Source organism: Ascaphus truei, chromosome 4 (genome assembly GCF_040206685.1).
Source record: "Ascaphus truei isolate aAscTru1 chromosome 4, aAscTru1.hap1, whole genome shotgun sequence".
NCBI classification, from domain to species: Eukaryota; Metazoa; Chordata; class Amphibia; order Anura; family Ascaphidae; genus Ascaphus; species Ascaphus truei.
In genome coordinates, this window is record NC_134486.1 from 72,548,928 (window position 1) to 72,574,123 (window position 25,196).

The 25,196-nt window shown below is 43.7% G+C and overlaps 1 protein-coding gene across 2 annotated transcripts in view; it reads left to right on the top strand.

Annotated features, from left to right (window-relative positions):
• SLX4IP (SLX4 interacting protein) overlaps window positions 1–25,196 on the top strand; it is a 191,545-nt gene that overhangs the window by 18,263 nt on the left and 148,086 nt on the right. For both annotated transcript variants that reach the window (XM_075596041.1, XM_075596040.1), the window contains one exon: window positions 6,323–6,372. In XM_075596041.1, coding sequence (XP_075452156.1) covers window positions 6,346–6,372 — 27 coding nt within the window. In that variant the 5' untranslated portion in view covers window positions 6,323–6,345. The remainder of the gene's footprint in view (window positions 1–6,322; window positions 6,373–25,196) is intronic.

A 25,196-nucleotide genomic window follows, 5' to 3' on the forward strand; every position in this document is an offset into this window, starting at 1 on the left:
TGGCTTCCAAATTTTTGGTCGGCAATGCTTTTGTTTTCAGGCGACGTCGCCGGCACTATAAGCGCAGCCTAAGTCTTTTAAAGGAAATAATAGAAATGTTGGGATCACACAGACAGTTGCTTTCACACGTTTTGCTAAATGGACACGAACTATGAGGGTTCTCTGGAGTCTGGGATTTATGCATTGATTGAGAGAAGGAAGAAAATACAAAAAATCTACATTACATTAATTGAGAACTAAATGATCTTTATATTTGGAATCAAGCATCTCAACGGAGGCTGTAGATTAGCGTGTGTTACTTCATATTTTCGTTTTAATATTTAATTTTCTAAAAAGTATCCCCTCATTGAAAGCTTAACACACTCACACTTACTCCTCTCCCCTCTGTTCTCACACTGAATTTGCTTCCCTGGAAAGATTAAATCACAATAATCCGCTATGTTGTCGGACATCCGGGATCACAACCATATGATCAAGTGTGGTAGCGATCATGTGGTCATGGCCAGCCCCTCATGCCGTGGGCAGATGTGGAGCATCCTCCACTTCCTTTCCAATTATTATGTTCACCTCTCTGATATAGTGAGTACGCGATCTTCCCAGAGAGAACGAAATCAAATGACGTTCCCTGGACGTCAAAATGGCACACAGAGAGCCGGCCCCTGTGACGTTCAGGGAACATCGTAAGAGAACATAGAGTAACTTGTATGTATTTGTATCTTGTGAAAGAAAATTATGTTTTTCTTTTCTCCAGGAACACTGACAAGCATATCTGCTACTTATGTTTATCTGACTAATGATGGCATCATAATTGTTTTTGATTTTTAAAGTTTAAAAAAAAAAAATGTTTAAAAATACTTATACTTGTCAGATTCTTTTAAGGTGTGTTTGTGTAAAAATGTGTTGAATGGTCGCTTTGTCTGATGACACACACTGTGCTTTTAAGAAATATGCTTTTCAATCAAAATGTGGGAAATGACCACACTCACAGTTTTGTCTGAGGTTAGCAAAATTAAGATGCCTTTTGTCATAATTGTATGTATGTATGTATGTATGTATGTACAGGCAGTCCTCGTTTTACGACGCTTCGCTTTACGACGAATGGCTTTTCCGACGCTGTCCAATGCATCCCTATGGCCGGTTTTACGACGCCGAAATGGCTTATCCGACGCTCTTACGACGCTTTGCAAAGTTGCAACATTATGTCAATCAGAAAGCTGCAGTCAGGGAAATCGTCCAGATCAGTCTGTGTGAAGGTTTAGTGGGGTATTTATGCCTTTAAACATGTCTAACAGTTTTATTATACAGTTCTGGATTCAATAAATAGAATCTTTACATCATAATGTATGTGTGTGCAGCATAATCTTATTGTTTGAGTAAAATATTTTGTGTATTTTAGCATTAAAAATGCCTTCAGGAACGGAACGTTTCATTTAAACAGTGTTCCTATGGGAAAACGGGCTTCGCTTTACGACGCTTCGCTATCCGACGCTTCGCTATCCGACGCCATTTTGAGTAACGCATTGCGTCGGATAATCGAGGACTGCCTGTATGTCTTTATTTATATAGCGCCATTAATGTACATAGCACTTCACAGCAGTAATACACGTGACAATCATAAATTACAAATAACAGATCATGAGAATAAGTGCTTCAGACATAAAAGTAACATTTAGGAAAAGGAGTCCCTGCTCCGAGAGCTTACAATCTAATTGGTAGGAGGAACAACAAAAGACAGGGGAGCCCAATGCTACATCCAATTGACAAAACATATATGGTAATAAGTATAAAGTTAAATACTTCAATAATAATATTTTCTTGGTTATTTAATTAAACCCTTTGGCCAAAGCGTCATATGCCTGCATACCAACATCTCACCCCTCCCCACCTTTTTAACTTGGGAGGTTTTCTCATTTTGCTGTATGAACAGGATCTACTATGGTTGATCCCCCTCATACAGAGGTAAAAGGGAAGGTTCCCAGTGCAGTGTTAGGACCTGCACATTTTGTTATACCTTGACATTGGTATGCAGGCTTATGACACTTTGGCCAAAGGGTTTAACTAAATAACGAAGAAAATATTATTATTAAAGTATTTAACTTTATACTTATTACCGTATATCTTTTGTAAATTGGATGTAGCATTGGGCTCCCCTATCTTTTGTTGTATACATTTGCCATGCTCAGTAGCACTCCTTTTGATATATATATATATATATATATATATATATATATATATATATATATTGTGTTGGGGTTTGAGCTTGCTGGGAATGTGTGTGGTAGGAGGAAAATACAGATACAGTAGGAGGGCATACTGGTAAGTGCGTCTGCAAGGGGCCAAGGCAGGTGAGAAGCAGGGACGCTGGACAGCAGGAGGTTACAGTAATCGAGACGGGAGAGAATGAGGGCCTGTGTCAGTGTTTTAGCAGTCGAGCCACAGAGGAAAGGGCGTATCTTTGCGATATTGCGGAGGAAAAAGCGACAGGTTTTAGATAAGTTTTGAATGTGAGAGGAGAAAGTGAGAGAGGAGTCGAGTGTGACCCCTAGGCTGCGTGCTTGCGCTACTGAGTGTATGACTGAACTTCCAACGGTAATGTGGAAGGAGGTAGTAGGTTTGGGAGGAAGTTTGAGGAGCTCTGTTTTAGCCATGTTAAGTTTAAGTCGGCGGAGGGCCATCCAGGATGATATCGCAGAGAGACCTTCAGAAACTTTGGTCTGTACAGCAGGTGTAAGGTCAGGGGTCGAAAAGTAAATTTGTGTGTCGTCGGCATAGAGGTGATATTTAAACCCAAGAGATGTGATTAGGTCACCTAGAGAGAGAGTGCAGAGAAAAGAGCAGAGGTCCCAGGAAAGAGCTTTGGGGTACCCCCACAGAGAGGTCGATAGAGGAGGAGGTGTTAGCAGAAGAGACGCTGAAAGTATGATGGGAGAGGCAAGAGGAGATCCAGGATATACCTTTGTTATGAATGCCAAGAGTATGGAGAATGTGAAGGAGAAGAGGGTGGTCCACAGAATCAAATGCTGCAGAGAGGTTGAGTAGTATGCGCAGAGTTTAATAACCTCTGTCTTTGGCAGCATGGAGGTCATTAGTTATTTTAGTGAGGGCTGTTTCAGTGGAGTGAGCAGTGCGGAATCCAGATTGTAGAGGGTCTAGGAGAGAATAGGTGTTGAGAAAATGGAGCAAGCGAGAGAATACAAGACGTTCAAGGAGTTTAGAGGCAAAAGGCAGGAGGGAAACAGGTCGATAGTTAAGAAGACTGGTAGGGTCAAGCTTGCTGTTTTTGAGTAATGGTATGACTGTTGCATATTTGAAGGAGGAGGGAAAGGTACCAGAGTAGAGGGAGGAGTTAAAAATGTGTGTGAGCATAGGGATAATAGTAGGAGCAAGAGGTTTTAGGAGATGGAGGGAATGGGGTCAAGAGGGCAAGTGGTAGATGTAGAAGAGGAGAGCAGCAGTGCCACATCCTCTGTGACAGCGGAAAAAGAGTCAAGGAAGGCAAGAGGAGAGTTAGGAAGAGGTGTAGGATTGGAGGAGGAAACAGAGGGGATGTCCTGAATATGGATTCCACATTTTCCTTGAAATAGTCGGCAAAGTCCTGAGGTGAGATGGAGGAGGAAGAAGAGGCAGCTGAGGGTTGTCTGAGTAGGGAGTCAAAGACAGAAGAGTTGGCGTGTTTTAGACTTGTGTGTATTGATTAATGAAGAAAAGTAGGTTTGTTTAGCCTGAGAGTGGGCAGAGTTGAAACAGGATAGCATACATTTATAGTGAAGGAAGTCTGCGAGAGTGTGAGATTTCCTCCAGAGGCATGCAGAGGAATGAGTGCAGGAACGCAGCATGTGCGTGTGGGATTTTAGCCAGGGTCTGGGGTTAGAAGGGCGAGAACAGCAGAGAGAAAGCGGGGCATGTAGATCAAGAAAGGAGGATAGGGCAAAGTTTTAGTTCTTGATCAGGTTGTCAGGTCTAGAATGCAAAACAAGGGGATGTGAGGGAAGGTGGAGGGGATGAGTGGGGAAGTGGATTGGGCGCTCCCAAGTGAACCAATAATGTTGTTGGGAATACAACTAATATCACACAATATAACACCAATAGTGAAAAATAAATATGTGTAAAGAGCAGCTCAACTTCCTCTGATGGGACAGTTCCGGGTCCCAGAAGGGTAGATTGTTTCTTGGAGATGAGGAGGAGCGCAGGCAGGTGTAGCAAAATATGCAAAAGAGAATAAAGTATATAGTGCAGATGGTAAACACTGTGCAGATAGATGTAATCTATAGAATAGAACTCACATAGATCGCAGAAAATATCACGTGTCAGAGATCCTTCTCTCTCTGACTGGAGCCCTTTGAATGGTAGCAGGGAAATCCCTCAAGGCACGGATATGTATGGATAAGAAGAAAAGCCACAATAGTGCATACTATTCCAATATTGTATTAATCAAACAAATAACACGAGTATATTACACTCACATTCGCCATGTAAAAATCAGGTGGAGGAGAGAACCGCAGCTCGTTATATGGTGGTGCAGGTATAGGCAGCTTCACAGCATTCAGGATTCTCTTCCGCGTATGTCACAGCCGTCGCGTCACTTCCGCTATCGCGTCACGGCTGAGGGCGGAAGTTCCCAATGGAAGAGACCTTAGACCGAATTCTGCCAGTCCTTCAGAGCTTGTTCCCTCACTGCAAACTCTACGCGTTTCGCCAGATGCTTCGTCAGGAGTTATAAGAAAGATATAAGAAGGAAGAGAATCCTGAATGCTGTGAAGCTGCCTATACCTGCACCACCATATAACGAGCTGCGGTTCTCTCCTCCACCTGATTTTTACATGGCGAATGTGAGTGTAATATACTCGTGTTATTTGTTTGATTAATACAATATTGGAATAGTATGCACTATTGTGGCTTTTCTTCTTATCCATACATATCCGTGCCTTGAGGGATTTCCCTGCTACCATTCAAAGGGCTCCAGTCAGAGAGAGAAGGATCTCTGACACGTGATATTTTCTGCGATCTATGTGAGTTCTATTCTATAGATTACATCTATCTGCACAGTGTTTACCATCTGCACTATATACTTTATTCTCTTTTGCATATTTTGCTACACCTGCCTGCGCTCCTCCTCATCTCCAAGAAACAATCTGTCAGGTCTAGAGCAGGGCTGAGAGGAGAGGAAGGAGCATAAAGTGGAAACAAAATCTGGTAGGTTAATAGAGCGCAGGTCTCTGCAGAAGCGAGGGGTAGATGGAGTTGGAGAAGGGGAGAAGCGAGAGAGAGAAAATGAGATGGAATGATGGTCGTGAGAGGAAGGGGCGAAATGGAGAAATCAGAGAGAGAAAAGTTTTTTTTAGTGAAAACCAGGTCTAGGTAATGGCCATCCTTGTGTGTGGTGGCTACAGTCCAGTGTTGAAGGCCGAAAGAAAAGGTTAGAGAGAGAAAGCGGGAAGCCCAAGGGAGAGAGGGGTCATCGATGTGGCAGTTGAAGTCCCCAAGGAGAAGAACAGGGGAGTCAGAGGAGAGAAAGAAGGAGAGCCAGGATTGAAAGTGAGAGAGAAAGACAGAAGGGGGATGAGTAGAAATGGGCGATAGATGACCCCCACGTGGACAGGGAGAGGGGAGAAAATCTGGACAGTGTGAGCCTCAAAGGAGGGAAAAGCAAGAGAGGGAGGAATAGGAAGGGTTTGGTAGTGGGAGATAGAGGAGAGCAGGCGCCCAAGCCTCCATCCCTGCCATCAGGGCGAGTGTGGGAGAAAGAGAGGCCACCATAAGAGAGGGCAGCTTCCAGAGCAGAGTCAGACTGAGTGAGCCAAGTCTCAGTTATTGCAAAGAGAAGGAGAGAATGAGAGAAAAAGAAGTCGTGCACAGTGAGGAAATTTTTAGAATGGGAGCGAGTATTCCAAAGGTCACAGGAGTATGGGAGAGAGGAGGGAGGGTGAGAGGGGATGGGTATGAGGTTATAGGGGTCCACACCAGATGGAGTGGAAGTTGCATGTGGGAGGCAAGGACGAGAGCAAGTAGAAATTAGACCAGGACCAGGATTGGGAGAGATGTCCCCAGAAGCAAGGAGGAGAAGCATGGAAAGAAAGGGAATGTGTACGGATGATTAACATTAATTAACATGTCAAACTATAACCTGATCTCTCCATAGATCTTGAGTGACAAGACCAGGAAGGAAAAAGTCCCATTTCTAATATAAAAAATAAATAAATAAAGTGGTTAGAGCGTTGGCAAGTTGATCAAAATTATCCAGTGACGATTGTGATATTTGTAATGTTGATTGAGTTAACTTAAATTGCTTTTGTAACTAATGTCATGGCATTCATTGTTACAGGCCTTGCATTTGGATTACCTGTCATGACGTCTAATAAATTGGTTGTTAAGGTAAGTTGTTTTTGGACATAAATTCATGCTGTTTGTTTTTGCAAATGTGAGGAAGAATGTTAGCATTTGGCAAATATTTGCTTGTGTTTTTAATTTTAGCTTTTAAAAATATCGTTACTTTTTTTTTTATACATGTTACATTTTTACTTATTTTATCAATATTTAGTGGCTCGTTCTATATCGGCTGTAGTGGCCATTTTCAGATGAAATTCCCTATTGACTTCAAAGCTACTTAGTTATTATTTTGCCAAGTTACCCAAAACACCCACCTACAAAAAAAAAATTATACCGTATGTCATAAACGTAAATAAAAGAGAGATACCGGCGCCTGATCAGTCCACAATGGATGGAAGTCCAGTAGAAATAGTCCCAATTCCAAGAAATAGTCCCAATTCCTACAGTCACTGAATCTTTGAGTGCTCCGTTAGGAATTCATGCAGGGGATGTGGAACATGAAATAAAAGAAGAGAGAATTTAGTGCAACACAGCTAAACAGATTACACAGACATGAAAATGCAAGCTGGGTGACACAGGGGGACAAGACAGACAGACACAACAAGACAGACAACATTAAAGCAAAGCTAGTGATAAAAGTTAATTTATTATAACTGAAAATAAAAAGTAGGACAGGTTGCTGATATGCCGCTCTGGTGGGTTAAAATCTGAATAACACTCACAGGACGGCAGATGTAGATTCGCATAAGTCAATGTGAGCCGAAATCCACGTGTGGGGGGGTCGCAGGGTTCTCAGGATGCCGTGTATTCCCTCTGTTGCTCCTTACTGGTGAGGACCGGAAATGACGTCTCCGTTGCGCCGAAACCGGAGATGACGTCGCCGGGTGTGACGTCAGGACTGGTGAATCCAGTGAAGCCTCAGGGAAATGGCGATCCGCACCTCCTTGCCCCTACTTCGCTCAACAAAAGCGCTCAGCGATATAACAGCTTGTACTCAGCAAAAGTGTCCAAAATAGAATAAAACAGCCCTACGCGTTTCGTGTGGGTAACCACACTTCCTCAGGGGATATAAAGTTATGGCAGTGAGCCCTGGTATATATATCCTTAGCTTGGCTCCGATTGGTCTGTCAATCAGGGCAGTCAAGGGGATACACCAATTAGCTTAATAGATCACTGACATTTGATTCAGCTTTGCAAACATAAAAAAACAGCATGACACAACATTTAACATGACATAAAAACAGATAAGATAGTGGATGGATAAGTTAATGGCATAGGCAATGAACAGTAGAGTAGATAAAAATAATTTAAAAAAATAATATATATATATATATATATATAAAAAGTCCCATTCAAAGGGTGCAGGAATAAAAGAAAACATACGCCTGATGTTATAAGAACGCTCCTAGCTCAAAGTCTATATTTAACCCTTGAGGTGATAATGTTTTAAGCTCGTATATCCAGTAAGCCTCACGCATACTAGATTTTTGTTATCTATCACCACCTCTTGCACTAGCAGGAATTGTCTCAATAGCTTGACATTTAAGACCGCTAGGATTTTTATCATGATGTGTGAGGAAATGGTGGGATACGCTATGGGTTATCAGTCCTCTTTTGATATTGTATATGTGTTCATACACTCTCCTCTGGTATGTTCTTCCGGTCCTTCCCACATATTGCAGGCCACAAGGACATTGTAACAGATATACAGTATGACAAAACACATATGACAGTTAATATGTGACTTGATAGGATGTTCTATCTTAGTGACGTTAGATTTAAAACTCTTAGCATTACTACTGTATGCACACGCCATACACTTGGAGCATTTAAAAAAAACCTTTATTCAACACAGCTCTATTCTCTTTTAAATGAATCAGTGGACAACTAGGAGCTACCCTAGATTTTAAATTGGACGCCCTAGTAAATATAATTTGCGGTTTCACAGGTAGAACTCCTGCTACAACACTATCCTTCAGTAGGATTGGCCAGTGTTTGTTGATTATTTTTCGGATTTTTGGTGCCATGCCATTATATTGTGTAATAAATGGGACCTTTTCAAAAAAATTGTTTTTCAAATCTTTTTTCTTATAAACCAAAAGATCCTCTCTTTTCATGTTGGTAACATGATTGATAACCTCATCTAAAGGTTGCTCTGGGTAGTTCCTACTAAGAAACTTGCACTTCAGTTCCTCCGCCTGTAACGCAAAGTCACCAATATCGGAACAATTGCGTCTCAAGCGGAGAAACTGGCCCCTCGGTATATTCTTTATCCACAATGGGTCATGTGAACTGTCGGCTCTAAGGTAGGTATTTGCCTGCACTGGCTTGAAGTATGTTTTAGTGTGTAGAGTGTGATTGGTGATATAAATATTTAAATCTAAAAAATCAATGTGCTCTGTACTGTGATTAAAAGTGAACTCAAGATTTTTATCATTATTATTCAAATAAGAAAAAATGTGTTGTAATAATGCTTCGCCGCCGGACCAGATGAATATAACGTCATCTATATAACGTTTCCAGACCACCAAGTCTGCCCCATATGGACAGTTGTTCCAAATTGAACTTTCTTCCCAACTGTCCATAAAAAGGTTTGCATAACTTGGGGCAAACCTGGTGCCCATCGCGGTTCCACATACTTGATTATAAAAAAGTGAGTTGAAAGTAAAATAATTATGGGTTAAAATGAAAAAAATGCTGTCAATCAAAAATTGTTTTTTAACAGATGTTAGTTGGGTAGTGGAATCCAATTTTTGAGATATTGCCCTGCAGCCCAACTGATGGTCTATAACTGTATACAGTGACTTGACGTCCGCTATTACCAGTATATAATTGGGCTGCCACTCCAAATCCCTTAGGATTTGGAGTATGTGGGTCGTATCTCTCAAATAGGACTTACTATGTATTACATAAGGCTGCAAATGATAATCAATAAATTGAGATAAATTCGAAGATAAAGATGAAATACCAGAAATAATAGGTCATACTGAAAACATTTTAGGCTTTGCTGATAAAGTGGAAATGCATGAAATATATCCGCCCCGTTCCTACTAGTGGACTTTTGCACCTCTCTTTTGGCTTTCTCATACAGCAGCTTCCAACGTCATGGTTTACGGAGTATCAGTATGGTCTACTGCCCTCAGAGCAGAGAACCAACACATGCCTAGATGAATAGGTAGGACAAAAGGACTACCTTGCAACTCATGCAATATCCTAATGCTTCCATTCGGCTCACCCTCTTCTCAGTGCCCAGTGGTTACTCCAAGAAACAAGGCTTGTACTGTATTTTTCTTTGTGTGAGTAGTCAGGAGGAAGCATAACTATGCATTACAATGATGGCTTATATATACGTAATACAAGCTTCTGAAAATAGTCCCACAAACACAAGATTTGCCAATACAGAGTCGATAAAGCACTGTATCCTAGCTGAAATAATGGCAGCACTTGTAGCTCCAGGGAAGCGCATAGAACAGACACATTGGACAAGATAAATTTAGAGTGTACAAATACTTGGTTGTGGATTTTACTCAATTGACAATTACTCCAAGCTACATTTCCTAGGTCATGGTATTTAAATCACATTCCATAAATGTATATTTATATTTGGAATTCTTTGTTCCCATGGTACAGGGCTTTTCCATTTAGTTTCTCAATCTCCAGGTTTGAAGAAACCCCTCTGCAGCTTTTTGCAATCTGCTTTCCCACATTCCTGTTTCCGTTGCAAATATTGACAGTTTGCTATCTATAGCTTTCTCCGTGTCCATTATGAATATGTTGAAGAGAACATGTCCCAATATATTATTAACAATCTACTATTAACCAAAGTACACTCTAAACAGTTCTAAATGAATCCTTGGTGTTTGTCAGCCATGCCAGGTTTTATGACTTACCAATGCATCTGCATACATTTGGGAACCCACTTAATCTACACACCAGAAAGATCCTAAAAACTGATCTGGCTCAGGGAAAGGTTGATGAAAGTTTGAGAGCCCCAGTTGTAAATATTCATTTGTAAGATGTTCTCTGCAGTAATTTATTTACTTGTTCATGACTTTATTGATTTACAATGGGCATAATAAAAACAGCAGCCCACCCTACTCGATTTTTTTTTTTTGCCCTCCATTTTTTTACAGGCTGTATCAGTAGGCGGGATGTGCAATTAATGTTAATTCTAATATTTTCATGAAGTTTTTTTTCCCACTCGACATCTCTCTATGCCAGGACAAACCAATAGAGAATAAAGCCCAAACTGGAGATAGGACAAACTTTCAGCGCATCAGGACCCATCATTTCTCTATAAAGGCGAAAGAGCCTTACAAGTTAAAATTTCCTCACTCTTTTTGTATTACAAAATCACATCCGCTCTGATGTTCAGACTTGATGAAAGAGGAACAATTCTTTTGATGTCAGTTTTTGCTGACAACTTAAAACTATGGTCTTTAAAAGGTTAGCTTGTTAAAGGTTTTCATGAAAATACACGACTTCTAATATACAGCTGGGCCATTAATATGCATATCAATGTGGATTTTAGTGAATGTTTATATGACATTACATTCATGCTTTGACATTTCTAAAGTTTGAATTGGACCGTCTGAGTTGATTTGTTTTAAAGACAAATGAGGTATTTTAGTAAGTTCATGCTCATGTGGTCAGTATCACACACTGTCCTGCTCATGTGTAAGTGGCATGTCAATGAATTGTACATACTTTATACTCTATCTTGTACTTTTTACTTTTATACCCTCGCACAATGGTACTCTTCTCAACTTGCCATCAGCATTGCAAAGCTGTACCATGGCTGGGGGTCACATGTTAAAGATTTAAATGTATCTGAAGGTGGCCCCATTTGTTAAAAAAATAATGTGTTGTTGCAGAGTTTTCAAAGCTCTGTGTGCCTTATTGTGGGTTGTAAAGTGTAAAAGCAAAATATTTTTAATACTCGGTGCATCAATATTTCATCTATGTTTTATGCTATGTATTAAATTAAAGTGTTACTGTGCAAAACAATACAGTATAAGAGATTTAAAATCACAATGCCCCCAGAAAATGAATGGAGTGCAAGAGGTGGCAGGTATTGTAAAAGCTACAAAAAGCGCTTTTAGGAAATATAAGCAGACACAGAATAAGGAAGATGGAGAACTATGTCAGGTTAGGCAGAAGGCGGCCAAGAAACTGTTCAGGCGTGCAAAGGCCCAAGCAGGAGGAAAAATAGCCCAGTCAGTAAAGAAAGGGGCAAAACCTATTTGTTTAGGTATGTAAGGGACATGTGAAAAAAATGTAATGAGGGATTGTAAGACAGAAGAGAACAGTCATGTTAAAAGAGACCGTATAACAAACTACCATAATAATAACTCTTGTTCAGTCTTGATAGCTGAAGGTAAAGAGGAGGGTGCTAATAGGATTTTCAAAACTGGACTTGTCAATGATGCCAGAAACATCTAAGGGTTTTAAAGAGGCAAACCAAGCAGAACTTTAAAAAGAAAAAAATCCTTTTTTTTTAAAAATATATGCAGACTATGATTACCTTTATTGAAAACGAATTACCTAAGCTGCCGATCGATTATTTCTCCCGTAATCGATCAGCAAAGATCCTGCTTCCCAAGGTTCACTAAATGGCTGCCTTTCAGTTACAATGAATCCTTCAGTCAGTGTAACTCAGCAGCTACAATGTATTCTTATATTACTAAGTTGACACTATCTATTGTTACAGTATGCAGCTCAAACAGCTGGGAATATTGGCAACAAATTATTACACATACAGTAGTAGGAAAGTGTTGCAAAGATCTTGCACTGTAGAGGAAGTGTGTTAAACCCTGCTATAGAAATCAAATTATGCTCAGTATATTAAAACTTATTAAAAATGACATTGAGTTGAATTTAAAAAAAAAATGTAGTAAATATTATCTAAAACTACAGAACTGATTTATTTAAAAGAGCTTATGGGAGTGTTGACAAGACCATTAACAGAACTGTTTATCCAGTGACTTTGAACTAGTGGTGTTCCAGATGACTGGAGAAGCACAAACGTAGTCTAACTTCACAAAAGTGGAAGTAGGTTAGAAGCCAACTACAGGCCAGTGAACCTGACATCAGTAGTGGGAAAATAGTTGGACACGCTGTTGAAAGAAAGAATTGGTTGGTGTGTGGAGCTGTAGAACAGTGGCTGCTGCAGCACGTCTTCAGAAGCAGGGCTGTTAATCATCGTTCTGCTTGCCAAAGTTGCGCCCCATGATGCCTTGCATAATGCTGTGCAAGCTATAGAGGGGCGTATCTTTGAGAATCAGAGCAGTTATTGACAGGTGTGCTTCCAAAGAGCATCTGCAAGAGCCGTCTTCTTTCCTGCACCAACACCTCCAAGGGACGAGTTGCTTACCACGTTGGACCGGTGCAGGTGGGTAACGTTTTTGGGAGTCATTTTTTTGGCTGACCTAAAAGTAGGCAAGCCATAGTTAAGAAAATATATACAGACAAAGAGTCCCTAATGAATGCACTCATAAAAAAATAGTGTGGTATGATAATTGTTAATTTAAAAACCTTTTTATTAGACATGCTAAAAAATATTTTTTGTAAAGGGGCTGGGTAAATAAATCCATGAACCATCCTATCAACCTTCTAACAGGTCATGTTGACCTTTTAAAATAAAAATTATAATAGATGTTTATTATTGAAATATCTGTCCAATAGTGCTAACTACATCAAAGTCACATCAATCTGTCGACAAGAATGTACTTCAACATTTATTGATTGACATAAATTCATAGTGCTCTTTTTTAATGTATTCGAATATTTATATAATTTTTTCTAAAACATGGAGTAAGAAATTACTAAAGTATACACATCTCCATGCACTGAATCACTCTTATGGTTAACGAGGTAAATTTTGGACATAAAAACATCTATGGAAATGGTATAGTGCTGATGAATGATTATTCACTAAGCACCTATAACTGACGTAGTAACAGCACTCTAAATAGGTGCTGTCATAATGTCACAAGCGGGTATTGAGTAGAATCAGACTCCTCTCTCAGACGAGTACAAAGTAGATCAGCGGTGCGCAAACTGGGGGAGGCGCGAGCCCCCTTAGGGGGTGCAAGATTATTTAGGGGGGGGCACAGGCGGCGTGTGGCGAAACCTGGTGTGCGCTGGAGGGCAAAAAAGCTGTGTGCAGGCGGTCAAGAAGATGTGCGCGGGCGGGCAGCCGAAGATGTGTGCGGGCGGCCGAACAGGCTAGTGCAGGTGGCGACCACGCGATGGTGTGTGTGCGCACACTCGCGGGGCCTTGGGAGGAGCACACCCCAGCACTGTGATGTCAAATGCCCCTCCTTCCGGTGTCTGCCCTGCAATAGTGCTGTGTTTCTGCTCTCCTCCGGTGGCAACCTGCTTCGCTGTGATCCTCTGCAAGTGAAAGGGTAGGCTGCCACTATATCAATCATACTATGAATGTACAGAAATAATTAAGAAGAAAAAAAGTGAAAACAGAAATAAATAAATAATACATAATACTGTAGGTAGGGGTTTGGATGACACTGGGGACAGCAAGCCAAAGAGCAGGGTGAATAAAAAGGCAAATGGGAGAAGGAAAAAAGGGAGGGGGAAAAAAAAGGATTGCCTTTATGCTCGTATGCTCTCCCAAGCTTGGGGAGACGAACAAAATTGACTTTAAAGCGCGCTCAGCAGCAGTCAATGCACACACAGCCACACACACAAATAGCCCCGATCCGCGCCTCCCCCCCCCCCCGTGCTTGCAAAATTATGCCGGACACCCTGTGCTCATGCTTGAAGAGTTGGTGATGTCACCGCTCTCAGCGGCAGTGTGGACACAGCCTAATTTTGCAAGCACGAGCTGTTGAAATATGTAAATATTTAGACATATTTGTATTTACATTGTATACTGTTTAATAAAGGTTTTTTTATTTTCATGTGATTTTGATTACATCAGGCAGGGGGGCCCGAGAAATTTCATGGATGAAAAGGGGGCATTAAAAAGTTTGCTCACCCCTGAAGTAGATCATAAAGGTAGTATATCATTAATCAGACAATAAAGATGCAATATCTCATTATAGCTATGCTGATGTCAGGTTGGTGAATTCAGTATCCAATCTGGCTGTTATTGCACTGCACTTTAAGGAATGCACAAAGTATGGATTATTTCCTCGAGGCACGGTTCTCAGACCGTATCCAGTTACAGCCTCTGATGATTATTGCAGCACTTATGTAATACAGTTCTTATAAAGTATCACTAGGTATTTATCTATAAACCAGACAATATCAGCATAGTCTGTCCTATGACAAATGTGAATGCCTGAAATACAACTTGTAAATATGATCGTATACTGCTGTGAAGCGCTATGTACATTTATGGCGCTATATAAATAAAGACATACATACATACATGCAGTTATGGGAACACACTTAATTTGCTTATGTTCCCTGAGGCACGGTTCACATACCGTATCCAATTATAGCCTCTATACTTTCTACTTAATGGATACACTGTCTCTTATATTTAAACATATACTGTATGTCATGAGACCAGTGAAACCAGCGTTAGCCAGCCTAAGTATTGAGCCTTATGTTAATTATTAGCATGCACAGTTGCATATGTTAAAGGACTCAGATCAGTTGCATATATTCACAAGACATGCCCACATATATCTGTTGTTCCTTTGAAGCATTCTTCATACATTTGTAACAAACAGTGTCAGTACTTAATGCATAGGAAGATCATAATCATCTATTTAGATCAGCGGCCCCCAACCTTTTTGGCACCAGGCACCGGTTTTGTGGAAGACAATTTTTCCACGGACCGGGGAGGATGGTTTCGGGATGAGGCCAGAGAGAGGTATTAGGTAAAATACACACTTTAATAACAAATTAACTCTCTAAACTCACATGTAAGAAAGTCCCAGGCTGCAAACGTGTTATCCGTGACCAGTGCGGCACTGGCGTGTCCCTGCTACCGCGTCCGGTATCCTGCTCTGGGGCACAGCTGTAACGCAATCTGGATCGGGCTGCTACGGTGGCCTCTCTGGGACAAACAACTGAGCAACGCGTTTCGCCGATTTATACAGTTGTGCTTAACCCGTGGCTCCTAACCTCCTGCTGTGCGGCCCGGTTTCGGTCGGGGGTTTGGGACCACTGATTTAGATGTTCTGAGATGTTTAGGCATATCAGAGTTCCAGCCTGATGTCTCGGCATACAGCTACTCATAATCACTTCCGCATGGTGACATCACCGCACGTTTGGTCACCTGATGCACGTTTCGCGTTTTCTCACGCTTTTTCAAAGGTGATTATGTTATGGTTACGGCCATTCTTGTCAACAGATTGACGTGACTTTGATGTAGTTAGCACTATTGGACAGATATTTCAATATTAAACATCTATTAGAATTGTTATTGTTAAAGGTCAACATGACCTGTTAGAAGGTTTATGGGATGGATCATAGATTTATTTACCCAGTCCCTTTACAAAAAATATTTTTTTAATATGTCTAATTAAAGAGTTTTTAAATTAACAATTATCATACCACTCTATTTTTTATGAGTGCATTCATTAGGGACTCTTTGTCTGTTTATAGTTTCCAATCTCATCCCTATTTGCACCATAAACAACTTTATTATTATTTTCACAAATATTCATTATTAACATATTAGGCTGATGAGGAGACACCTTTCCCATTCCCTTTCCCCTTTATGATAAGCAATAGTTAAGACCAGCAGTATGCTAAGCTGTATAGGGAGAGATAGTGATGACACGTTATAGATCATTGGTAAGACCTCACCCTGCTGTATTATTAATCTCTCTTCCCGCTACATTAGGACCTCTCAGGACCTCTCTCCCCTCTTCCACAGTCTCACACTCCTCTCCCAGTATTTGTCACTCCCCCTCCAGTGTCTCTCTATCCCTCCCCTCAGTGTCTCCTCCTCCCTCCCCTCAGTGTCTCCTCCTCCCTCCCCCCACTCTCTCTTTCCCTCCCCCCAGTGGGTCTCTCTTTCTCCCTCCCTCTAATGTCTCTCTCCCTCCCCACAGTGTTTCTCATTCTCTCCCTCCCCCCAGTGTCTCTCACTCTCCCTCCAGCCATTGTCTCTCCCTCCAGCCATTGTCTCTCTCACACTCTCCCTCCAGCCATTGTCTCTCTCACACTCTCCCTCCAGCCATTGTGTGTCTCTCTCCCTCCCGCCAGTGTCTCTCCCTCCCTCCCGCCAGTGTCTCCCTCCTGCCAGTGTCTCCCTCCTGCCAGTATCTCTCTCCTGCCAGTGTCTCCCTCCTGCCAGTGTGTCTCTCCTTCCCTCCAGTGTCTCTCATCCCCATGTCTCTCTTTCACCCCCTCTCCCCATGTCTCTCTTTCACCCCCCTCCCCGTGTCTCTCTTTCACCCCCTCCCCATGTAGCTCTTTCACCCCCTCCCCATGTAGCTCTTTCACCCCCCTCCCCATGTAGCTCTTTCACCCCCTCCCCATGTAGCTCTTTCACCCCCTCCCCATGTAGCTCTTTCACCCCCTCCCCATGTAGCTCTTTCACCCCCTCCCCATGTAGCTCTTTCACCCCCTCCCCATGTAGCTCTTTCACCCCCTCCCCATGTAGCTCTTTCACCCCCTCCCCATGTAGCACTTTCACCCCCTCCCCATGTAGCTCTTTCACCCCCCTCCCCATGTAGCTCTTTCACCCCCTCCCCATGTAGCTCTTTCACCCCCTCCCCATGTAGCTCTTTCACCCCCTCCCCATGTAGCTCTTTTACCCCCTCCCCATGTAGCTCTTTTACCCCCCTCCCCATGTAGCTCTTTCACCCCCCTCCCCATGTAGCTCTTTCACCCCCTCCCCATGTAGCTCTTTCTCCCCCTCCCCATGTAGCTCTTTCACCCCCCTCCCCATGTAGCTCTTTCACCCATCTCCCCATGTAGCTCTTTCACCCCCCTCCTCATGTAGCTCTTTCACCCCCCTCCTCATGTAGCTCTTTCACCCCCCTCCCCATGTAGCTCTTTCACCCCCTCCCCATGTCTCTATCACCCCCTCCCCATGTCTCTTTCACCCCCTCCCCATGTAGCTCTTTCACCCCCCTCCCCATGTAGCTCTTTCACCCCCTCCCCATGTAGCTCTTTCACCCCCCTCCCCATGTAGCTCTTTCACCCCCCCTCCCCATGTAGCTCTTTTACCCCCCCTCCCCATGTCACACTGTCACACTCTCATCCCCTTCCCATGTCACACTCACCCCCTTCCCCATGTCACACTCACACACTCACACTCTCACCCTCACCCCCTCCCCATGTCACACTTTCACTCTCTCACCCCCCTCCCCATGTCACACTCTCACCCCCTGTCACACTCACTCTCACCCCCTCCCCATGTCACACTCACACTCTTAACCCCCCCATGTCACACACTCACTCACTCTCACTCCCCCTCCTCATGTCCCACTCTCACACTCTCCCCCCCTCCCCATGTCCCACTCTCACACTCTCCCCCCTCCCCATGTCCCACTCTCACACTCTCCCCCCTCCCCATGTCCCACTCGCACACTCACCCCATCTCCCCATGTCCCACTCGCACACTCACCCCCTCCCCATGTCCCAGTCTCACACTCCCTCCCCATGTCGTAGTCTCACACTCCCTCCCCATGTCCCAGTCTCACACTCCCTCCCCATGTCACACTCTCACCCCCCTCCCCATGTCCCACTCTCACACTCTCCCCCCCTCCCCATGTCCCACTCTCACACTCTCCCCCCCTCCCCATGTCCCACTCGCACACTCACCCCCCTCCCCATGTCCCACTCGCACACTCAACCCCTCCCCATGTCCCAGTCTCACACTCCCTCCCCATGTCGCAGTCTCACACTCCCTCCCCATGTCCCAGTCTCACACTCCCTCCCCATGTCGCAGTCTCACACTCCCTCCCCATGTCGTAGTCTCACACTCCCTCCCCATGTCCCAGTCTCACACTCCCTCCCCATGTTCCAGTCTCACACTCCCTCCCCATGTCCCAGTCTCACACTCCCTCCCCATGTCCCAGTCTCACACTCCCTCCCCATGTCCCAGTCTCACACTCCCTCCCCATGTCCCAGTCTCACACTCCCTCCCCATGTTCCAGTCTCACACTCCCTCCCCATGTTCCAGTCTCACACTCCCTCCCCATGTTCCAGTCTCACACTCCCTCCCCATGTCCCGGTCTCACACTCCCTCCCCATGTCCCAGTCTCACACTCCATCCCCGTGTCGCAGTCTCACACTCCCTCTCCATGTCCCAGTCTCACACTCCCTCCCCATGTCCCAGTCTCACACTCCCTCCCCATGTCGCAGTCTCACACTCCCTCCCCATGTCGCAGTCTCACACTCCCTCCCCATGTCCCAGTCTCACACTCCCTCCCCATGTCCCAGTCTCACACTCCCTCCCCATGTCCCAGTCGCACACTCCCTCCCCATGTCCCAGTTTCACACTCCCTCCCCATGTCACACACACTCACAACGCTGATGCAAGAAGCAAGAAGGAGATGCTGCTGTGTAGCTGTGTAGCTGTGTAGCAGTGTAGCACAGTGCCACCTAATGGCCAAAAGAGAAATTGCAGCTACCGACGGCTTTTTTCTCTGCTCCTGGCAAAATCGTCGCCTCTGTCTGTGCCCCCCTCTAAACAATCTTGCGCCCCCCAGTTTGCGCACCACTGGTCTACATCATAAAACATATCCAGAAAGACTGAAGGCAATTCATATATACAGCTTGGACAAGAGAAGTGAGAGGGGAGATATGATAGAAACTTTCAAATACATAAAGATTTCCAACAAAGTACAGGAGGGAAGCATGTTTCAGAGAAAGAGAAGTGCTAGCGCAAGAGGCCATGCTCTGAAGCTGGAAGGTGGTGGGCTCGGGAAATGTCAGGAAGTATTCACACAAAGGGTGCTGGATTTTTGTGGTACAGCCTCTCAACAGAGGTGGTAGAGGCTAATTCAGTGTGGGAATTCCCAAATACTTGGGGTAGATAGAAAGCTTTCCCTTGCTGCAGTGGAGGCACTGTATGGTACAGTAGGAGATAATGGTGAAAAGCAGGGTTGTAGCCCTGTCTGAGAGGTGAATTTGCTCACGAGTAATATTTCCTGATCACCCTGGCAGTGGGCACCATTGGGTTAATCCCTTCTCACTCTGGGTAGGACAGGAAATAGACTTTTGCAGGTAGGCCATATAAGGCCCCTCCCTCTACCTGCACCTTAGTCTTTTTCCTGTCCTCACAGCTAGGAGTAGGATTTTTTATTTTCTAAAGGGACTCACCTACTGCACTTAGTGCAGATATCCAGGGTCTCAGCCTCTCTGCCCTGAAGCTCCGATCGACGCGCCCTGCTGGTGGCAAGACGGAGACCCCTTAGAGTCGGGGGAGCCCCTGGAACCCATTACATCCTGGGGGGGGGAGCAGCTGCAGCCGCGGGCGTGGAAGCTTACGTGCAAGGAAGCCCCAGTACCAAACGAAGGTACACAGAAGGGTGCATAGCAGCTGCAGCTGAGAGCCGTGGAGGCCCAGACTCACCGCATTAGCGTCTGGTACGCTGCAGTAAAAGTACCCCAGGAGCCCGCTACACGCGGAGGGGGGAGCAGCCATAGCTGCGAACCGGAGAAAGGTTCAAATTGACCGCGCTAGTGTCTGGAACACTGCGGTAGAGGGAACAGTGCACGCGACCGCACGGGAGCGCGCGCGTCACGTTCCGGCTGGCAGATGCGTGCACAGACACGCGGGCCGTGCACGAGCACTTGATACGTCATAGAAGCGACGAACACACTGCGTGTATGTGTGAATGAGAGCTGCAGCATGGAACACTCAGCAGGGAGAAGCCAAGTGCTGGAAATGGATTCGAAAGTGGAAACACCCAAAACTTCAGGTCCCAAAGCTAGGTGAGTCCTTAGTTTTTAGTTCTACATGGGAAAGAGAGATGGTCTATATACATTAGGGTGTATGTTTAGTATTTATTTTGTTTTTATAATATAGTGCGGTGATTACCCTCACAGAAGCAGGATCTTCAAAAGGGACGGGGGAATCCCTGCAACATAAAAGAAAGGTTGCTAAGAAAACTAAATGGTGTTCAGCTTGTGAGAAACCAGCCCTAATAGGGAAGAAATTATGTGAATATTGTCTTAAGGCAGCTGCAGGTGATACCAATGAACAAATGAGCACTTTCCTTGTATTGATGAAGGAGGCTGTTAAACAGAGTGTTGATGCGGCAGTCCAGCAAGCTGTTAACCCTGCGCAGAAAAGATCTAGATCCCAAACCAGTCTGGATAAGGGGAAAGGTTTTTCATCAGATGAGTCTGACATTGATTGTTTTCAAATATCAGAGGGGGAATTGGATCCATCAGATCAAGATATTCAGGAAGAAGAATCTGAATTTGATGTAGAAATGGTGGATCCACTCATCAAAGCCATGAGACAGGCATTGGAACTAGAAGACACCGAGGAGTTAACGCACAAGAAAGATAAACTTTTTGGGGCAAGACAAAGAAAAGGTAGAGTCTTTCCTATCCATCAAGTAATTAAAGACCTCATTCAGGTGGAACTGGCTCGACCAGACGCCAGAGTATTTACGCCTAAAAGGTTTGGGAAGATGTATCCATTCCCACAGGAGCAGGTAAAAAATTGGGAGGTTAGCCCAAAGGTGGATACTGCTATTTCCAGAATAGTAAAAAAGACCACAATCCCAATAGAGGAAGCTGCGTCACTGAAGGACGCTATGGATAGGAAGATGGATTTTGTATTGAAAAAAGCATACGTTACCGCAGGAACATCCTACAAACCTGCCATAGCAACTACGTCAGCAGCAAGGGCTATGCGAGTATGGATTGCAAACATTGAAGAGGCAATAGACAAAGGCGTAAAAAGAAGTGCTATTCTTAAAGCACTATCAGAAGTAAAATGGGCAACAGATTACATAGCGGAAGCCTCATTGAATGCAGTAAAATTAGCTGCCAAATCTATGGCACTGGCGGTATCAGCAAGAAGGGCTTTATGGCTCAGACAGTGGATGGCTGACACAGCATCAAAGAACAGCTTGTGTGGATTACCATTTGAAGGTGAATTCCTCTTCGGCAACAAACTGGATGCGATAATAACAAAAGCATCAGGAGGTAAGAGCACTTTTTTACCTCAGGAAAACAGAGCCAGAAGATTCGGCTTCCAACAGGCTAATAGAAACCAGTATAAAGAAGCAAAGGCATATAGACCTGGTAGGTCATTCCCAAGACAAACAACATGGAGGGGTGGCCAGAACCGGCTTTTTCGTGGCCCCAGAGGAAGAGGATCATTCACAAAGAATAAATCCACATGAAGGTCAGAGGGCCCAGCAGTTGTCAGTAGGAGGGCGACTGAAGCAGTTTTCTGCAACATGGGCCCAAACAATACAGGACAATTGGGTATTACAGACCATTCGTCAGGGGTACAGTATAGAATTCAGGGAGATGCCAAGAAGAAATATGGGCGTAATAACATGTATACAGTCCAAGGAGAAAAGAAGGCAGATGAATTCGGCTTTAAAGAAATTATTACAAGCAGAAGTAATAAAGAAGGTACCTCAGGAAGACAGAGGAAGCGGAATTTATTCCAGGATTTTTCTAGTAAAAAAACCTACAGGGGATTACAGAGCAATCCTAGACCTAAGAAGGGTAAATTTATTCTTGAGGATAAGAAAATTCAAGATGGTGTCGTTGAATCTGATTATTCAAGAGGTACAACCAGGAGACTGGATGGTGGCGATAGACTTAAAAGACGCTTATCTACATGTGCCCATAGCAAAGGGACATCAAAGATTCCTAAGGTTTGCAGTAAATCAAGATCATTATCAGTACAAAGCACTGCCATTTGGTCTGGCTACTTCCCCAAGGACGTTTACAAAGGTTCTAGCCCCTCTAGTGGCAGAAATGATAGAAAGAGGGGTAGAAATATACCCATACCTGGACGACATCCTGGTAAAATCAAAGAGTCTGGAGAAACTCCAACAAGACCAGAATATGGTAATAACCTTCCTGGAACATCACGGTTGGTTAATAAACAGAGACAAGAGCCATCTCATACCCACTCAGCTGTTAAGATTTCTGGGGGTAGAATTCGATACAGCAAAAGGAGAAGTGAGACTACCAGAGGCAAAGAGGCAAGACATAGCCATGCAAACAAAGAAGCTCAGGAAAGCTACCAGGACTTCAGCAGAAGAATGCATGAAGCTCCTAGGGAAATTCGCTTCAACATTAAGCGTCACAAAATGGGCAGCACTACATATGAGACCACTGCAAAACAATTTTCTACAACAATGGAACGGGAATCACAAAGACACAAGACAAAGAATCTTGTTACACCCACACACAAAACAGTAATTAAAGTGGTGGGAAGATACCCGAAACCTGGAAAAAGGACAAACACTACAACCAGTGCAATGGGTAAGAATTACAACAGATGCGAGCAACACAGGTTGGGGTGCCCAGATGGGAGAAACATTGGTGCAAGGAACCTGGACAAACCAGGAAAAGCATCTGCCATCAAATCTACTGGAATTAAAAGCAGTACAAAGGGCCTTAGTAGCTTTCCAAGACCATATAAGAGGTGGCTGTATAAAAATAGAATCAGACAACAGGTCAGTTGTCAAGTATATAGCCAAACAAGGAGGAACCAGGAGCAGAAAGCTGATGAACCTTACAGCAGAAATCCTCTTTTGGGCAGAGCGCCACTTGTCGGATATTACAGCCATACATATCCCAGGACTAGAAAATGTCACAGCAGACTTTCTAAGTCGGAACATCATACACCCAGGAGAATGGGCATTAGATCCACACGTGTTTCAAGAACTGGTAGAGCGATGGGGTCAACCAGAGATAGATCTCATGGCGACACACCAAAACCGCAAGGTAAGGAACTACTGTGCCAGACAGTTTCATCCAAGCGCACAAGGTACAGATGCTCTCAGTTTCAAATGGCACTTCAAGTTGGCATACCTGTTCCCTCCAATTCCCCTAATTCCGAAAACAATCAGGAAAATCAGGGAAGACCAAGCAGAAGTGATACTCGTAGCACCCTACTGGCCAAGAAGGCTTTGGTTCACACACTTGGTAAATATGGAAGTAGATACACCATGGCACATACCAGATCGCAAAGGGTTGATGCGACAAGGGCCAATATGTCATCCGAATGCCAAACAATGGGCTTTGACGGCATGGCGATTGAGCGGGAAACATTGAGACTGAAAGGTTGTTCAGACAGAACAATCCAAACCCTTTTACAAGCAAGGAAAAGTTCCACATCGAGAGTATACCATAGAATCTGGCTTTGCTTTCGCGATTGGTGTGGAAAAGAGAAACACAATTTCCTTTCACCTAGAATTGTATCAATAGTGGAGTTCCTGCAAAAGGGATTTGAGAAAGGTCTCTGTCTTAGCTCATTGATAGTACAAGTATCTGCACTATCAGCCTTATTGGAAAGAAATCTGGCAATGGAAAGATTGATCATCAGGTTCTTTCAGGCAGTTAAAAGGTTAAGACCTCAAATCAAGAACAGGGTACCTACATGGGACTTGTCTCTAGTATTGGATGTACTAACAGCAGCTCCGTTTGAACCTATACAGGAGATAGGCCTAAAATGGTTATCATGGAAAATGGCGTTTTTGATAGCAATCACCTCAGCATGGAGAGTGGGAGAACTACAGGCTCTATCTGCCATGGAACCATTCCTAGTCATACATCAAGACAAGGCAGTTCTCAGACCAGTACATCAATTCCTGCCAAAGGTTGTATCACAGTTCCATCTGAATCAAGAAATTGTGATTCCGTCATTCTGTCCAGAACCAAAAAATAAGAAAGAAGAAAGACTACACAAATTAGACGTAGTAAGATGTCTAAAAGTGTACCTGGAAAGGATGCGAGATATCAGAAAGTTAGACAAACTATTCATCATTCCAGAGGGACCAAAGAAAGGTCAAGCAGCATCAAAGACAACAATTTCCCAGTGGATAGTGTCTTGTATTAAAAAGGCTTATGAAAGCAAAGGACAAGATAAACCTTTGAACATTAAAGCTCATTCTACAAGGGCCATGTCTACTTCATGGGCATTTAAAGCCCAGGCTACACCAGGACAGATATGCAAAGCGGCAGTCTGGTCCTCATTCAATACATTCTTGAAATACTACAGACTAGACGTACAATCATCAGCTGACGCAAGCTTTGGTCGTAGAGTGTTAGAATCTGTTGTGAAATAAAGTGTAAAGTGTATTAATAAAGGTCAAACTGATAAAGCATTAAACTGGTGTTGTCTATTCTGATGTATCCCTCCCTAAAAAAAATTCACTGCTTGGGTATGTCCCAATGCTGCCCACTGCCAGGGTGATCAGGAAAGGAGAAAATTTAAAACAACTTACCGTAATTTTCTTTTCCTGGAACCATGGCAGTGGGCACATAGTTACCCTCCCTATGTATGTCTAATGCCTCTCAGTTATATATTTTCAGCTATGGAAGAATCGTAAGACTAAGGTGCAGGTAGAGGGAGGGGCCTTATATGGCCTACCTGCAAAAGTCTATTTCCTGTCCTACCTAGAGTGAGAAGGGATTAACCCAATGGTGCCCACTGCCATGGTTCAAGGAAAAGAAAATGACGGTAAGTTGTTTTAAATTTTCTCCTTTCATTTGCGTATGCTGTACGGTGGAGGGTTTTTGTCACTGTTTAACCCACCATAACTTATTTAATGTGCGGTTGAAACTTATCCCAGCTTCAAATTGCAAAGCCGGTATAACCAGCCTCACTCTGATGAGACCTGAAAGGTAAAACCAGCTGTCTGTGAATATGTTTACTGGCTTTGTACTTCTTTAACCCAAGCTGTGCTGAAAAGCTGTGTAATGCAGCAGGCATTAGCCTATAGAGGTCC